This window comes from Barbus barbus, assembly GCF_936440315.1.
Source record: "Barbus barbus genome assembly, chromosome: 27".
NCBI classification, from domain to species: Eukaryota; Metazoa; Chordata; class Actinopteri; order Cypriniformes; family Cyprinidae; genus Barbus; species Barbus barbus.
This window is the reverse complement of record NC_136755.1, coordinates 9502080-9521227: the sequence shown is the minus strand read 5'-3', so window position 1 is coordinate 9521227 and position 19148 is coordinate 9502080. Positions and strand designations below refer to the sequence as shown.

General features: G+C 37.5%; 1 protein-coding gene across 3 annotated transcripts; it reads right to left on the bottom strand.

Annotated features, from left to right (window-relative positions):
* Positions 1–1380: 1380 nt before the first annotated feature.
* LOC306846928 (low density lipoprotein receptor adapter protein 1-B-like) lies at positions 1381–18837 on the bottom strand. Of its 3 annotated transcripts, XM_079380632.1 has the most exons (9): positions 18334–18797; positions 11697–11839; positions 10298–10410; positions 9666–9780; positions 9082–9165; positions 7587–7659; positions 6862–6957; positions 6666–6763; positions 2949–4334 (listed from the first exon to the last, which is right to left on the bottom strand). In XM_079380632.1, exons 1-9 carry the CDS (start codon positions 18506–18508, stop codon positions 4215–4217), a joined length of 1017 nt encoding a protein of 338 aa, XP_079236758.1. In that variant the 5' UTR covers positions 18509–18797; the 3' UTR covers positions 2949–4214. The 3 variants fall into 3 exon arrangements, with proteins under 3 accessions (XP_079236759.1, XP_079236758.1, XP_079236760.1); XM_079380633.1 differs by lacking the exon at positions 9082–9165 and having other exon boundaries at positions 1381–4334; XM_079380634.1 differs by lacking the exon at positions 9082–9165 and having other exon boundaries at positions 6666–6760; positions 18334–18837.
* Positions 18838–19148: the final 311 nt, after the last annotated feature.

Sequence of the window (19148 nt, the reverse complement as noted above, 5' to 3'; positions counted from 1 at the left end):
TTTTAAAAATAAAATTACAATTGTATGTATAAAATACTAATACACACTATGAGACAAAAGATTTCCATTTCAAATAAAAGCTGTTCTTTTGAACTATAAATTCATCAAAATTTTGTTTCCACAAATATATTACGCAGCACAACTGTTTTCAATGATAATAAAAAATATTTCTTTCACTGTATGGGCAAAAACAGTTCAAAAACATCTTTTGTGTTTTGCATAAGAACGAAAGCCATAGTTGTAATCTTTGGGTGAACAAACTCCAAGTTATATTTGAAGCATCACAAGCATCTTTGAAGATTGAGAATAAATAGTTCATCATAAAAAGTTCAGTCCCTGTTTAAAATCAGAAACAAAAATAGGCCCCACGTTACTATTTCTATCAGCCTGTCATGATGAGGAACAAACAGCCTTGAGTACAGTGATAGAGTATGTGTATGCTTATGTTAAGCTTCTGTGAATCAATGCATTGGCCTGTGTATGGACGTGTATTGACAGTCTGTGTGAAATCATCCTTTCACTCAGTCCACAGCACACAGTTACACACCATAACTTAAAATAAGGTGTCAGGTTAAGATTATGCTACATTAAGAGTGTTTCAAATTAGCATTTCTTGTACATAGTTCTGTGTCGTGGCAATTTAGCATTTCCAGTAAAGCATCCTGAAGGTCTACTGAAGGCAAAGCAGAGAGATCATGCCTTAAAGAACCCAATGAACGTAATGAACTCCGTAGACGTGACGGCTGGAGTCAGAGCGGTGCATAACTAACGTGACAATAACATTCGTTCCACTTATTTACTATAACGCATGGATTTCAAAACAGAAGGAATGTTTTATGTAATCCATCGAGTTTATGTTAACTGTTGTTCTTGAACAATGCTTCATGAGGGCTAGCATGTTTCTGCTATTCTACACAGAATTATACAATTTATATGGGCATAAAATAGATAAATGTCTAATTATGTACAATCACAAAAAATAAAGGATCATGTATTTTCAAGCTAGTGTCTGATTCTTTTTTTTCCTCTAGAAGCCCATTACTGTATATTTTGTAGAAACTACTGTATAATCCCCCTCCACAGAATGCATTATTTGTCATATATTTAGAAAAAAGGTGGTTACTTGTTGGCTACAAAGTAAGGATTTTATTTTATTATTTTTCTTTTAAAATAGTACTTAGAAGTAACATGTATACATATATATATATATATTTTTTTTTTTCTGAACTTTTTTCTTCATTTGAAAAAAAAGGTTACATTTATAGCAATGTATTTGCAAGAAATATATATATATTTTTTTATCAGTTATGTTTTCTTTACAATTTTTCCCTTCACAAAATTTGAATTTTGCCTTCAAAAAATGTCCAATTGATTTTAGTTGAGTTGATAGCAGTTATATTTTCATTTTTAGCATTTTTATATTTTCTTGAAACAGGTATATTTTTAACATTAATCATTAATATAATTAATGTCTAATTGACAAATCAGCAGAATTTGCAACAGCATGGGATACATCTCAGAAAACCAAATGTTTAAGTTTAACAAAGATACAAATAGATGTACAAGACTCATACAAGGTAAATGTAAGATTTCCAGTGATAGGATAGCACAGCACTGACCTGAAACAGCAAGTAAATCTTCAGTCAGCTGGCCTTAAACAGTACTTACACGACCACTTCATCAGAAATGGACTATAAGTGAACATACTCTTCCAGAACAATGGACTGTAATTACTATAATGTATGATTATCTCTGCATTAGATGACACAAAATCACTTTTATCGTTTTTATAACTACTTTTTAATCAACTGGTCTGTATAACGGAGTCATTTTTAACGAGTGTACTGTATGCCACTTGGTTTGATATTTTGTATCTAATGCAGAGACATTCATAAATTAAGCATCTAAATACTTTTTGGAACCACATTGTGTATTTTGTTTGTGGTTACAATACCAATAAAATACTGTCTGTCTTATCACATCATGATGGTTTAATTACGGACTTCCTCCTGTTTCGGTTTCTTCAGTTAAAAAAAAAAAAAAGAAAAAGAAAAAGTTGACTGTATTTAAGCCATCACTGACTAACGACTAATAAAGAAATAACACTTCAATGACTGTTAAAAAAAAAAAAAAAAAGTTTTATGGTAATGCGTTTAATTTAAACATCTGCTATGCCCTCCATATAATACAGCACAACTTAAAACTAGCTGAACGGTAAGAAATATCACACATTCGGCATAGAATTAAAGACCTTCAGCAGGAACTTTTCAGATCGGAGCTATTCATCTGGGTCAAACATGCACAAAGGATGGCTGTTATATAAAAATTACTCAGCAGCTGAGCAGTGAATGATAGAAGATGGCTTCCAAGGTAAAAAATAAAGTAAAAAGTAATGGGCCGCAGATTCTCGACCGACTCTCTGTGATCAAACTCATCCATCTTGTTCAACCTTGGTGTGTTTAAAGCGTAAGCAAAATCCCATCAGCGGCCCTGTGAATACAGATGCCTGTGCTCTCCGGACTTTCTGCCCTTTAGGTTTAATCTATTTTTACTGGCTGTAAAGCGTAAGCTTCATCCGTTCTGAACTAGAGACTTTAGCAAAATCAATGGCATTTCACCCACAATTCACCTATATATAGATGAGAGACAGAAAAGGAAATAGGACTTGAACATTTCACACAATTTGGATGGGTACGTTACAAAACGAATGCAAATGAAGTTCGAGGGAAAGTCCTCAGGCATGAGGATACGGATTGCGTGAGGCGAGAACAAGAGGAGAGCCACGTTTCTGAAGCTCTGAGCCTCCCACACGTTTTTTTTGTTTGTGTGCGCGCCAAGGATTCTCTTGAGCACTTTGCGTCACACGCTTCAACCCACATGCACATCTGACTCCACACATGTACACACGCAAGTCAACCGCTTGGCTTCCATTCTATGAGGCAAAAGGTACAGGAAAAAACTTGTCCATTTTTATAGGAACACAAAGGTCAAGTTAGCCCATGTTGACAAACAAAATCACATGTACTTAAATGGATAGTTCACCCAAAAATGAAAATTCTGTTATGAATCATTCACCCTCATGTCGTTCCAAACCCAGAAGACCTTCGTTCATCTTCAGAACACAAATTAAGATATTTTCGATGAAATCCGAGAGCTTTCTGACCCAGACAGCAAAACAACTGACACGTTCAAGGCCCAGAAAGGTAGTTAGGACATCATTAAAATAGTCCAATAATTTGCATCGAAGGCTGACACGGAAGAGAATAAATTGTTGAATAAAGTCGTTATTTTTGTTTTCTTTGCACACAAAAAGTATTCTCATAGCTTCAGACATTACGATTGAACCACTGATGTCACATTGACTATTTTAATAATGTCCTTACTCCATTTCTGGGCCTTAAACATGCAAGTTGTGTTGCTGTCTTTTAAGTGTCAGAAATCTCTCGGATTTCATCCAAAATAACCTAATTTATGTTCGGAAGATGAACGAAGGTCTTACAGGTTTCTAATGACATGAGGGTGAGTAATTAATGACAGAACTTTCATTTTTGGGTGAACTATCCCTTTAAGGAAAGCTGTCTTTGGGTTACAGGAAAACACTTACATAGAATCTGTATTGCATTGATATCCAGTGAGCGCTCAATAAGAACCACTTAGTATTTGATTTACATGTTTTCAGGCAACGTATAGGGTCCTCTTGCCAATACATCACCATCCATGGCCACAATAACTGTCATACGTGAGGAGTACAGGGATTTCTCATGCTGAATGTGTGCTTCAGTAGACTAGTAAAGAACAATCTCTCCTGTGGTATTTCAAACAGACTCTGCTGCAGCTGCTCTACATGTGTATTTGACGTGCATTTTGTGCCATCTGGGACAAATATAGAAAAAATGAAAGAAATCCATCTCATACAAAAAAAAAAAAAACACTGTTTCACACACACACACACAAAAAAAAACTAAAATGGAGATGAAGAGCCAGAGAAATTTAAAAAGGCAATGCTGCCCTCTCCTGGTGACTTAAAACGGTTAAAAAATAACAAATAAAAAAAAATTGTAGCATGTAAACTCAGGTATAGTATAGTTGTTTGTTTGTTGCAAAAATAGACTCATCTGCTATTGCTTTGGTGTACTAGACCAGATGATCGGGATGAGAAGGACCAGTGCACGGCCCTCTCGACTGACAGCAGACTCCTGCAAACCTATCTGTGCTCAGAGACTGAAGAGCTCATTGGCATTTGGTGCGTTTCCATTAGCCTTGTCCCAATCGGTCTCAGAGTTCCAGTCCTGAGGCGTCACCCCAATGTCCAGGACCTGGGGGTTAGTGCGAGTCTACGGGGAAAGAGACAGAAGAATGTCAACTGAAAAAGCTGAAACTCTTCAGTGATGCAGATGTACAGGTTTGATTATCATATATGGGTAATTCCATTAAAATGTTAACCAAACCACGGAAAAGTATAAATGAAGTATAAATCCTCTGATTTCGAAACATTTGTAAAGCTGGAATTACCCATACGGGTCTAAAGGTTTCATTAAAGGAATATTTCACCCCAAAAATGTGAATTTCCAGAAAATTTACTCACCTTCAGGTTTTCTAAGATGAGTTTGTTTCTTCATCAGAACAAATTTGGAGAAATGTAGCATTACATCACTTGCTCAACAATGGATCCTCTGCAGTGAATGGGTGCCGTCAGAATGAGAGTCCAAACAACTGATAAAAACACAGTAATCCACACGACTCCAGTCCATCAGTTATTGTATGTATATGTTGTGTGGATTATTATTTAGCTGTTTGGACTCTCATTCTGAAGGCACCCATTCACTGCAGAGGATCCACTGATAAGCAAGTGATGCAATGCTACATTTCTACAGATCGGTTTTGATGAAGAAACTAACTCCACTACATCTTGGATGGCCTGAGGGGGGAGTACATTTTCAACAAATTTTCATTTTTTGGGTGAACTATTCCTTAAAAGGCCACATTTGGTTGGTTGGCATTTACTGTGCTAACAACTGGTGTGGTTTTATTTGTTTGGTTAGAAGGCATGCAGTACACCAATGTAATTGTATTCCACTTAACTTTTTTTAAGGGATAAAAAAAAAAAAAAAAAAAAAAAAAACAGGATGAAAACAAAAATAACATACAAACTGGCTAGACTGAGAATGATGGGATATTATAAACAAACCACATTGTATTTAATGTGAAAGTTGGCTGGGTTCTGGAAGACAACAGGGGAGGGGAATGAGGTTACAGATTGACAGACGGTATATAAATGGAACACAGATTTGGGTATGGAGCGGGTGGAAGTTGAGCTCGGGTTGGATTGGTACAGGACCGAACCTGTACTTGTTACCTGGAGAGTACTCATAGCTATCCAAACTGCAGCTAGGAACAAAGAGAGATCACAACAATCAAGGGCCGCAGGATGCTTCTCTGTACCCCCTTTAAGAAACAGTTCTATTTTAAAACAAGTGATAATGCATGAAACAGCCAGTTTTTGACATTACTCTCCCAGTAGGCATGAAAGGTTAAATGCGGTATTAGCTGCTTCAGCCCAGATGAAGATGTTGCTGCTCAATAAGGCTGCACCCATCTTCAATTCATCTGATAAATATCCTTCAGTTAACACATGGTTCCTCTGATGCAAGACTTACATAAGGATATATTAAGTAATAAATTACTAAATAAGTAGCAAACTGCATCTAGTAAATAAAAATGTTAGATCTCTTTTGTCCAGTTTTGGGAGGTCCAGTTTTCAGGTTTATCATCTTTATGCCATCACAAATAAATAATTGAAGGCCAACTCTACAAGTCGTGGAAGTCGTGGCCTAATGGTTAGAGTCGGACTTGTAATCCAAAAGGTCGCAGGTTCGAGTCTTGGACCGGCAGGGATTGTAGGTGGGGGGAGTGAATGTCCAGCGCTCTCTCCACCCTCAATACCACGACTGAGGTGCCCTTGAGCAAGGCACCGAACCCCCAACTGCTCCCCGGGCGCCGCAGCATAAATGGCTGCCCACTGCTCCGGGTGTGTGTTCATGGTGTGTGTGTGTTCACTGCTGTGTGTGTGCACGTTGGATGGGTTAAATGCAGAGCACGAATTCCAAGTATGGGTCACCATACTTGGCCTTATGTCACTTCACTTACATTTACAAGTAAAGAGCTAGCTTGGTTCTGTGGAGAATAAACAAATAAAATCAGGAAAACTGTCTCATTAGACCTTGGTATGGCAAAAGTGCCTTTGCACAATTGTTCCGGACGATTAATAGGCCAAGAAGCATGCGGAACAAAGTAAAAGAAACTTTTCAAATGCTTCCAACAATCTTTGAGAACAAACACAGAAAGATTGTAGTCTGAGATCATCTTGATGTGCGAGTGGTTATCAGGATGTTTTTAACATGCAGCTCACTTCAAGGATTTGCCCTTCCTGCCCCTCATTGAAGAGAGATAGAAAGGAGATTTAGACGAGACAGAAGTTTGTGAGAGGAGATATGAACAGCTTTGGGTGCCTCATACCTTAAAGTCTCTTCCAGACAATCATCCAACAATATGGTAGTTGAATTGTAACAAGTCGAGCAAAGTTAATGGTCAGCAGTCACTAATGTAGAATCCTCCCTGAGAGTCTCATTTAAGAGAAAAGCCGGTGTACAAGGACAAGATCTTACCCATAGGGTGGTGTTGTTGTTGGGTTCGGTAGGATTGTCCACATTTTCCACAGCAGATGAGTGATCATCAATGTCCAACAGGTTCTCTGTAGCTACTGCTAGAATAGAAACAGCCCATTAATATCAAAATGCTAAAGGGATGGATCTCACACACAATAGAAACGAATAGAAGACAGCGAGTTTAAGGAGTTTGTACCTCCTACTTTAAGGCTGTTAAGGCTGACCGATCTCTCTGACTGTGAACTGTTGGATGTCTCTCCAGATGAATTCCATTTCACACGATTCTCTCTCTCTGAAAGTACAGCAACACATGAAGTAAATTCATGCTGTACCATAAGGTAAAACAGAAATATATACTTATATACTGAACACTAAAAGTTAATCCCAAAGTGAAAACATCAATTGCTCAGAATGAGAGTTCAAAAAGCTGAAAACGTCACGATAATCTACAAGTAATCCACACAACTCCAGTCAATCGATTAATGTCTTGTGAAGTGAAAAGCTGTGTGTTTGTAAGAAGTCCATCATTTGGGCATTTTAACTTTAAACCATTTCGTCTGGACAAAATACGAGTCCATAACCTGTTTTCACTTGATCTGTGCATATTTCTCGCCTGATTCAGATTCAGAAAGTTCAAGATATACAAGGAATTTATTTGGGATGCATTAACTGGCTTCTGTTCACCAAATCTAAAAATAAAATAATTTTGTGAGTCCAACTTTTCTATAACATGAAAAGGCAACAGAGCAATGTCCCGATTGCCATAATCAATCACGACAGCCTCACTGCCCTCAAAGACCCTATCAGGCAAGCATATTCTTCAAAACAAAGTGACAAATTATTTTCCACTTGTGGAGTATGATCCTCTGCAGTTATATACGACCTCCACATTACTCTGTGGAGAGATAGGACACTCTGTACCTTCTTTGGAAACCTCCCAGAACTCAAAGGCCACTCTGAAGGCCTGAGCCACCGTGAGTGTGACTGCCTGGGCCTGAGAGAACACAACAGGACAAGAGCGAGTCAGTCAGACAGGAAGGAGGAGGACTGTAGTGTCTGTACATTATACATTCAAGAACAACATACAAATACAACATATACACATCTTTTTAAGGCGTTTCAACGGCAGTCTTTAGTGGTTTGGAAACTTTTTAGACCACCATAGCTAAACAAACCAAACGGCAAAAGTATTGCGCAGTACCACATGGGAATGTTCTGTGTGCTATGGGCAGCACGTATGCCACATTTTTAGCATCTCTGGCATAAATAACAATATAAAACACTTTATGGTAACTATTGCAGACAGACAGACAGACATAAATGGTTGATAAGAGATTTTATTTATTGTATTATAAATTATATTGAAAATATGAAATAGTATTTGTATATATATATATATATATATATATATATATATATATATATATATATATATATATATATATATATATATATATATATATATATATATATATATATATATATATAGCAATTTATTATTATGAATTATAATGAATATATAATCTATAAAACAAAAGCTCTGTTCTGAAACCTAGTGAGCATAAAACATTATTGTAACCATGTAAAAAAAAAAAAAAAAAAAAAAAAAAAAAAAAACACGTTATATTTTATTACATTATAAATTATGTGAGAAACCTAGAGAGCTGCCTTACGTCTATAAAAATCACATCTGAAATAACCGCAAAAGCAAACATCCTCACAATTGATTTGAATAGTTTTACGTTAGAATGTTGCCAAGCTAGCAACACAGTATTTCAAAAAGGTAGGCGGCTCACTAGGAAAGCTTTTGTAACTAACCCTCAGCATCTAGCCATAAACAGGCATGTTTTTGGATGGTGAAGTGAATGCTTTGAAGAACAGCCTGTCCTTCAGCCTGTGAGCTAGTCAGCTATTCTGGAAAACTCTCCCCCTTCTTCATGCTTTGTTTGACTGCTTTTGTTCCAGTCAGAAGTAGGGGTGTGCGATATTGCAAAAAAAAAAAAAAAGATCTCAATATTTTTTTGATAACGATAATTAGACAAAATGTTGCAGTGTGTGTTATTGTGCTGATATCTGACTACCGTGGACAGCTGCAGTTTTTGATATTCTTCATATTCTGTGTGGTCAGTTCACATCAGTGATTAATTAATCTTTTCATGTAAGTTTAAATTGATTTTTACCTTTTAATAAACCAATTTTTGTCTAAAAGTGTACATCTTTTGAGTCAAATTGTTACATTTAATCAGTCAATTAAGAGAACACACATTTAGGCTTTAACCAAACAAATGAAACCAGTCTCATCAAAATTAATCTTTGCAGAAGTTGCATCTGAAGTGGGATTTAGATGCATTTACACACTATTTAATGCAGCTCAGAGGGACATGGAGTGCTTTAACTCCTCCCACCTTACATTTACCTGAACCTCCACCCCCTGGATCTTTGTTCTGCAGTGAGGGGCTACTGCAAAACAGTGCTGTAGCTGTTTGGAATTATTTTTTGTCTGCGAAATGGAGCAAAAACAGGCATATTGTGTCGAAAACGTAAGTCTCTTAATATTAACTTATTGTTTATTGAACTGTTGTATAGAAAACGTAAGTCTCTTAATATTAACTTATTGTTTATTGAACTGTTGTATAAAAATCAATATCACATTTGTAATCATGCTTATTTTTTGAAGAAAAAACCCCAGCATGAAACATAAATATACATTTTCTGCCCCCATATCTTGAATTTTGCTATCATTATTAATGCATTTTAATAGACTGAATCTTGCAGTGAAATAACACTCTAAACGCGCACGTGCACTGTTTAACCCGCTTCATCACCTCATAGGCTAATGTAAGCGTGCATTCCTTAGGTGTTTTGTTTGGTTTTTGCAAAATACTTGATAACGTCAAATTGCACATCGTTAAAACAACAATTACGATATTATCGCAGACGATATATACCGCACACCCCTAGTCAGAAGTCTCTGTGGTGACTGAAGCATCAAACACTCACCACTTTCCGTTTGGCACAGAGGAATGCGTGGCACTCCAGCGTCTCATTCTGCTGGTTCTGGGCGATGAAAGCAAACACTTTGTCATGAATCTTGTCAGCTGTGCAGTATGATATCCTGGGGGAAAGGGTCACAAAACAGACCAGAGTTAAGGACTTGCAGTCAGTTTTAAGTAAATAAAAATTATGTTTTGCAGAGATATGGATAAGGAGCAGACACAGCTGTGTGCTGGATCTTCAAGGACTGTTTTTTTGTACAGCTGTTACACATTGAAGAACTGACGGCTGCTGTTTTTCTTTAAATAAATATAGGAAGTGTGTGTATGGATAGTAGGCTCAGCTGAAGCACATCCATCTGTGAAGATGAGATTTATGGGAACTACTGCTGGTCTCCTGCAGCATGCTGTATTTCACATGTCCCTAGTGAGAAACTCAGAGGTGAGTGTGTGTGGTAAAACACTGGATGGAAGGATAAATCATCTCCACAATAGGTCAGACACACTCAGTTCTCAGAAGAGGAAGCATACAGAGACCATTACTTTCATAGTCTAATGTGTTTGAGTGGCACAGCGTGTGAATGTTTAACAGGCAGGTGAACGTGAGAGCAAGTCGTGCCGGAGGTGTGTGGAGTTCACCTGTATATGGAAATGTTCTCGATCAGCTGGTTGGACACACCGTCACACAGGACGATTCCCTGAGGAGACACTTTCAGGGCCACTTTAGGCAGTTTCTTCCCACTGGCTTTGGCCTAACAAACCAAACAACAAAAACAAACGAATGAAAGATTTTAATATTGTTGCTTGTACGTTGTCTATTGATTTTCATAGTAGTGCTCATCCATGCAGAACTTGGTTCTTGATTCTAGGATATTCTGTGTTTACTTTAAGGGTTATGGGTTTTCTAAGGTGTTCTGTGTGATTTATTGCGTTACGGTGTTAATAATAGGGTGGTTTTAGGGGTCTCACTAATATAATCTTTGTATATTCTTATATCTTCAAATCCGAGGTAGGGCTAGGCAATCTGGCAAAAAAAAAAAAAAAATTACCACGGTAAATTCACAAATTTCACAATAAGTTTTATTTCTTTCAAGATTAAATGCTGATTTTTGCTCTTAAGTCAAAGTTGTAGAAACCAGATCGTTAACTGTGGTTTAAACTACTCTTTATGGTCAGAACATGACAAACACTTCACAAATTTGAATTCTTTAGACTTCTCCAGTAATTTTCCTTAAATATCTTAAGATATTACGATTCTAATGAGTGATATCTTTTCAAATCATGAAACAGGTTTGCATAAATTTAATCAATATATATATATAAAAAAAGTAACATCTGTTTTTATATTGTGAAGATATTGTGTTTAATAAAAATTGACCACTGGTCTTCCATAGTGCATACATTTAGATCATTATAACCATACTTAACACCAAACATATCACCTCAATATGATGGTAAAAATATAAATACATGGTTTCTAGGTATTTGTATGAAAAACATTAGTGTTAATCCATTAAATAAAAATGCACAAACACTATAGCTTAAATAACCAAAAATACTAATTATATTCCATTAATAATACTATAAAATTTGATATGAATATCCCACATTTCTGATACAACACCATGGTGCATTTAGTGTTACTACAGTAAATCCATGGTAAATTATGGCGATTTATAGATTGAAAAGTTCTGACTGTACCGTTGTGCAGTGTTTCTTCTGTCAGTGCTGTCGTAAAACTAGTTAAAATTATTCATTAAATCAGTCATTTGTGTTCTTCGCTGAATTCATGCGCTTCACACTGGATCTGTGTTGTTTAGTGCTCGCATGACCAAGATTTATCAGGGAATAAACGCTGCTCTAGTGAGCTCACGCTGAATTTTGAGCCAAGCGGATAAATGAGTCACATACATTTTATACTGAACATTTATAGAACGCTTGTTATCGTTTCATCAAGGACAATTATATTGCGATAATTATTGTTAGTGTTTTATCGTCCAGCCCTAATCCAAGCTACATGTCAAATGACAGAACTCACCGTGGCAACAATCCTCTTGACAGCAGCAGCTGAGAGCTCCTCGCCTTTGGGTTGGTCCACCAGAGTCATGCCCAGATGCCGAAGGTTAAAGGTCATTCCCTCCAGAAGAGTCTCTCTCGTGTCAGTCCAGTTCTCAGGGAGCTCTGGAGCAAAGGGAGAAAAGACAAATAGAGTGAAGAGTTTATGAGGCAATACTAAACGCCTACAAAAACATTCACACATGTGTGATTAAACCAAGTGTGATTGGTGGGTTAAACCAAGTCAGCACAGACAAACAGCTTCAAAGTGCACGCCAAAGACTTGTGCTGTAAGTAAGTAAGTAATTTTATTTGTCACATACATAATCATACAGAGTATAACCAGCAGTGAAATGTAGGTATTATAGAAAAGATACAGCTTGACATGAGGAGAGGGGGGAGAAAAAAAAAATAATTCACAGACTATATTCTTATATAGTCCTAGAGTACAGTGTGAGAACAGAAAAAACACCCCAGCAACAAAAAGCACATAGTAACAGGGGAGACACACGACTTGCAACGGGGGATGGGGGGGGTCGGTTAATCCAGTTCCGACAAGCAGCCATCCGGTCCTGCAGCCATTTCCGGCGCCGGTCAGACCCGCCTATCAGAATGGCGGTACGAAGCGGCGAAGGCGTTGGATGGGGGTTTGGGAGGTGAGTGCGTATCTGTGTGTGTGTGTGTGTGTGGCCTGGGAAGTTGGCACGCTGGCATTCGAATCAAGTTGCCTCAGTCCGCAGATCGTGAAAGCGACACAGCTGTAGAGTTAATGAACAGTTATAAAATATTGAAGAAAAAAAACACTGCATGAGCAAATATTTGTTGGAATCAACCTTTGCTCTAAAGACTCAAATATTCCAGGCAAATTTTTTTTGGATGCCTCTGTACATCCTTATTTCCAAGGCTGACTCGAAAAAGGACTGGAGCAGCTCTAAGAGAGAAAAAGTTCAATGAAATCTTGGTCTTTCTTGAACCAGTGTTTCTGGTCTCTCTTTCTTTTTTTCCTCAATTTCTATCCTGAAGTGTGTTTTCTCAGCTCATCTTCACTAAAAACATTTGAAAATATAAAAGTCTTGCTTAAACCCCTACTGCACATCTTTGGGAAGAATAATTTGGTTAGGTTGACTATTAACACATGTATTGTATTAGCATGTGCTTTGACTCAGTTCTGATAAATTTTTACTTGTAAAGTTAATGCCAGGAATGTGTCAATTATATAAAATGTAAATGTGATTAGAAAACCTCCAACACTTCTGCCTTCACAATCGGCATAATTTCCCAATCTGATTACAACACATTAAGCTGTTTCAGATATCCATTAACTAAGATGCACACAAATAAACGCTCTCATTATTTCTGTTGAGACTTTATAACATTTAAAATTCAGAAAATCCCCACGGACCAATTCTGGGAATTACAACACAAAGGAACCAATCCAAAACAGACAAGATATTTTTTTCATTTAGTCAGATGTATTAAACCGCTATAGTGAATAATATATTCACCTTTTGTGTTAAACTTTTCTATATGATCCTAATTAATGATAATGACCCAGATATGCCATTAAAGGGGACCTATTATGCAAAAATCACTTTTATAAGGTGTTTGAACACAGTTGTATGGCTGTAGTGTGTGAAACAACCAGCCTAATGTTAAAAATCCACCAACTCATTTTTTTGTTATAAAAACCAATAAATCATGAACAGTCTCTCCAAACGAGCTGTTTCAGATTCTCCCTCCGTTCACGTCACCAAGCGGGAAAAAGTCCTGCCCATTTGTGACGCTCTCTGCCCTATTAGCATAAACACAGCCCTGAGTGAGAAGATGCGGTCCGCCATTACTGAGTTATATGTCAGCACCAAAGAGGCTTTACAAGTGTTGTGTTTTGGGATGCACTAATGAACATAGGAGTCACCATAATCTCCCCCCCTCTGAGCTGAGCACACTGTGGTTAAATTTCATTTTCGAAGGAAATATCCTGGAAAAATCGGTAACGTCCCCTAAATGTTTATGAATCAATACCAACGCTTCGTGCGCGAACGTCAGCTCCAGACAAAGTAAGTATCACAAGTTTGTTTTCCAAATTGCCTTTCTGAAAAAGGGGCATAATAGGACCCCTTTAAAGTACATATTCCACCTAAATGTAATATTAAAGGAGTCATCGAATGCAAAATTCACTTTATAAGTTGTTTGAACAAAAATGTGTGTTGAAAGTGTGTGTACACATCCATCCATCCTATAATGATAAAAATCCACCCAGTGTTTTTTTTTTTAAATCCCTATTTTAAAATCCCTTCTCTCAAATCAGGCTGTTCTGAGGTTCCTGTCAGAATGACGTAGTTCTGTACAGAGCGCTCCCACGAGATATTCCATAGATATATATACCTAGATGCCTCATTATGGACTGTTTCTATGGGCCGTGATACGCAAGCCATCCACCATTTTTGGAACAGTCTGCGAATCTTTGAGCGCATTGACTGTGTGCGTCTACAACAGCAAGTTATACGCTTGTATATATTTGAATATTCATTGATTAATATGGTGAATGCAAGATGGCTGACGCGTCAATGTATCTGGAGCGGTCGAATAGGGAATCTACACATATCTATGGTCTGCTCGTCACTCCACAGAAGAGAGGGGCGGAGTCAGCAGAGCTCACTAGGACTTAAAGGAATGGACTAGATCAACGTGCTGAAGACAGAGCTGATTTTGACAGGGTAAAGAAGGTGCTTTTTACACTAGCTTGATTTATTTTTTTTACAATTTCAGCCGACAAAAACATGTCAAACAAGGGCAAAATTCACAACTCTATTGTGGCATACCAAAGATGATCAAATCATTACAAAGAAACTGAAATGCTGATGAGTGACTTCTTGTGTCCTTAAATCACTTTGGGAAGTTGCAGGGTCTATATCATTACTTTTACCGCAGCTCCTGAAATAACATATCATGCTAAAATTATTGATGGTACTCTACAACCCCAGCATAAAACCAGGGTAATTCACAGACAAGCAGAGATGGAGAAGGGCGTAATAATACAGCCCTCCTGACATACTGATTAGTGACACACCCAAGGGCCCTTAATCACGGGGGGGGGACTACTTTGTCTTAACCATGTCCCTGAAGAACCATCCAAGGGTGGAGTAACCCAAACCACCGCCTGCTTTCTAGCTCCCAGATCAGAAACTCAACTGGCTGTTGGGCCAGATATGATTATGGTGCAAAATGGTGATTTTTTTTTATTAAAAATTTTTTATGAGGTCATGGTAAAGTTGGGAGTTATTTCAATCTTGGCCAGATAGAGAGGAAAAAAAATAATTAAACATCCTTTTGTTTATTTTTCAAAATGGAAAAATAAACAGCATGCTGTTTATTTTTGTTGTGAATATATTTGTTTTGTCTGTATATTTGTTGTGAATTTTGAATGCTTTTATCAAATGGACTGGCTGGAAAAGGCTCAACAGTTGCTGCTAGACGTCTCCCTGGCTCTCTGCATCAGACTGCTGTACTCTTTAGTATGTGCGGGGCACAGGCACACCAAAGATCCAGAGGCACAGGCGATAAATCTCACCACTATAAAACAGCATAAAAACTCTCTTCATTACAATGCTGCCATGTTTGCTGCAAGCTATGCACTTTCTCTGTTCAGGCACACAACTTTGGAGCAGCAAGAAGGACATTTCTGATCACTCTGATGAGAAGTGATCATAGGAGATAGCTGAATGAGATTCTTCTAAGAGGAAGGAAAGTAATTATGAGTTAGAATAAGGTGAATCGCTATCAAACCTCCTGTTTAAAAGTTGATAAGCCTATTCATTTTGCTATCTGTGCACAATGTAGTTACTTGTGTTTTGAATATCTGCATTTAGTTTTGGGTCAATATAAAGATGCTAATTTTTATTTTCTTATTTCTTTTTTGTCCATTTAAATTTATTGAAAATACAGTAAGATGCAATTCACATTTGAATCAGTTAAGAAATTGTAAGCATACTAATATCCAAAAAACTTTCATCAACCAAATCAAAGTTATGCAGTGTAACCATATACATAAATATATATATATATATGAAAAATATATTTAAAACGTTTTGGAAAAATAATGATAGTGTGTAAACATGTAAGACATTTTTTTTTTTTTTTACTTATTTTATGTGTAATATATATTTTGCTTTCCTAACTGTAGATAATTATATAATACAAATATTAATACTGGGGGGGGGGGGGGGGGGGGGGGGGTGTATATATATCCATTTTTTGGGCCGTGACCCACCAGTTCAAAACCACTGGTTTAAAGAGGAAAATTACACAATCCAGCTGGCAAAATGAACAACTGCAGTCAAATAAAAAAAAGATCCCTCAAAAAGAAGTGAAGTGAGTTTGTATTGCAGCTAAAAGTAGGTCAATAGATCAACAAAAGAATGTTAAACACACAAATGCGTCTTATTCTTCATCACTCACCCGTTGAGAGAACAACCTATAAACACTGGTAGCTTGCTGATGTTGGAAAATTTTACTATTTTGGCAAAGCCTTAGCCACTGTGACTGAATTAGGACCGAAGACAATAATAACCGTGCACTTGCAGACTTCTTGTATTCCAGGTCATGCAGATAAGCAGCTCTCAGCCAACAAACAGAGCCGCTTTTGTGGAATCAAGACAGAATTAAAGGGGAAATGAAAACGCACAGCAAACTTTCTGATCCCACTAAAGGAAAAAAACATTGCCCTTGCAAAGACCTAGCCAGCCCACTTCACCTGCTTTCAAAGCGCTGCTCTGAGCTTGTCCATTGCAACTTTGAAGAAGTCTTTGTTGAAACAAATGTGCCTTAGAATGGCTTGGAAACTGCCAGCAAACAAGTACCTACTTGTAGACTAATCCAGGATGGATGCCAAAGAGAAGGAAACAGATTTCAGATGTCGACAAAATCACACTGCTGGCTTTGCATCATGTTTATTTCACAAAACCGTCGTAGGCAACTTCTCATCCCTCTCATAAGGTCTCTTTTCAATTAACTCCTCGAAGATCTACTGTAGCAAAACTGAAACAATTGTTTAAAGCAATTAAACTACAGTTTTAAAACTTATGACTTATAAAATACTAAACAAGTAGGCAATTAAGGGAAAAATATAATAATAATATTTATTCCTTAATTGCCCAAATGTTTAGTATTTTATATAAGTGGGGAAGTCGTGGCCTAATGGTTAGAGAGTCGGACTCGTAATCCAAAGGTTCGAGTCTCGGGCCGGCAGGGATTGTAGGTGGAGGAAGTGAATGTCCAGCGCTCTCTCCACCCTCAATACCACGACTGAGGTACCCTTGATCAAGGCACCGAACCCCCAACTGCTCCCCGGGCGCCGCAGCATAAATGGCTGCCCACTGCTCCGGGGTGTGTGTTCACGGTGTGTGTGTGCACGTTGGATGGGTTAAATGCAGAGGTTCGGGGTCATTAATACTTTCATTCCACATGGTCACATTAAATTGATCAAAGGTGACAGTAAAGACATTTATGTTTCAGAAGACTAAAATATTAAAATAAATGCAGTTCTTTTGACATTTCTATTTTCTTGAAAATAGTTTTTTTAAATTCCAACACCAAACTAAATCAGTAGTGTAAACCCTTTTTTTTTTTTTTTTTAAATAATAGGATAGTGTAGAGCAGACAGGAAGCAGAGTGGGAGAAAGAGGGGACGAGATCGGGAATGGTCTGAGCCAGGATTCGAACTTGGGATGCCCGAGTAATAACGATATGGAGCTATATGTTGATGCACTTGCCCACAAGGTTATTGCCGCCGACGCAGTATTGTAAATCTGAGACAAAGTTACATTTTAAAAGCAATAGTGGGCCTTTTTGGGCAAAATTACATTTTATTCACACAAGTCACATTATACAGCTAAATATTCTGGATGCATCCTACTAAAACTTTTAAGAGAGTCACAAATCTCGCTGGAAGATTTACAAAAGGTCAAAGCCACTGCTCTGTGGGCCTCTGCATGCCCTTTTCCAGAATATATTACAGGAGGTCAGTGAGGTGTAGAAATATCAAGACCTTCACAGAGATGAACATATCCACATTCCAGCCTCCTGGACCAAGAAAGTACTTGCATAGTGAATTATTGTGAAACCGTTCAAACCTGGAAACATTTTACAACTTTTTTTCTCTCCCAAAATTCGCTCTCAAAACAAAAGTGGTGTGCTAAAATAAAATGTCTGGGTTGCTGAGGGCTAGTGTTGGTGACATGCTCCAGCAAAGCCATTTCTCTTACCTAGACAGCGTTTTTGAGCATTACTAACGTTACTGTCTAGATAGGTAACATTAGCTCAACAGGTTGTTGAGACCCAGTCATCCACAAATGAACACTAAAACATGTAGTTTCGTATGAACTTTGTGAATCTCGTCGATAGATGTAACTTAAAGTCTTATCTGTGCCTTTCATTAAAAAACTTTTCAGAGAATATTTATAAATTGTAATAAAGAGCCATTTCAAAACACATTTTACCCACAAACTAAGCTTCAGAACTATTAGGAGAACTTCATCTTTTGAGTGTATTACCAAACATGATTAACACTTCTGACAAACAGATGGACAGCACGCAATATGAGACTAAAGTAAGTTACTCACTTTGATGTTTGCCTGAGCTCCAGGACTGTTTGGTCAGGCTGGGACTGCGAATAAAAACCCTTCTGGCTGATTTGAGCACATCCATGGCGAGGTTTCTAAGCGGAGAAGCGTCTTCAGGTGCTGCTGTTGGCCATGAACTACGTCTTCTCACTCTTAAGTTTGTCGATGCAGACATCTGTGGGAATACTTGAGTCTCCTGGGCGGCGTTTCATCTGTCAATCAACCTGACGTTCGAGTTACGCGACGCAAAGATTCTGTTTCCATGGCAACGGCGTTAAACAATCCATTCGAAGCTTTTTTAAATGGCTGTGAGTGAATATCAAACAACAGCTTAGCAGACAGCGGGTTTGTATTAAGGAACGTGGTATAAGCGCCGTAATCTGTTCATTACTCCCTATATTGCCCGATGAGTCAACACTCGTTAGGTTTAGAACACAGTCCGTGATTCCCAGACATAGAAAGACACGAAAAACAAGTGACAGCATGGTATAATCTACTGATCTCATCTCTGTCGCCCTCATGCGGATATAAAAATGGCCCTCTATTGAAACTAAGGCCTGTTTTGAGGAAATTATAAAATCAAATCAACTATGGCTATAATAACACAACACAAGTTGAAGGCCCCTCAATATCAAAGCTTAACAGAAATAGTTGATTTAATTACATGCTCTTTTTAGCATTTCAATATTTTTTTGAATAATAATAATTGTATGAATAATGTTAAAAATCTGCTAAATGTTTCCTAAGGCAGAACAGTGTTATAGCATTTCTAATAAAATTGTATTTTCATATTTTATATTTGGGGTGGAACCATA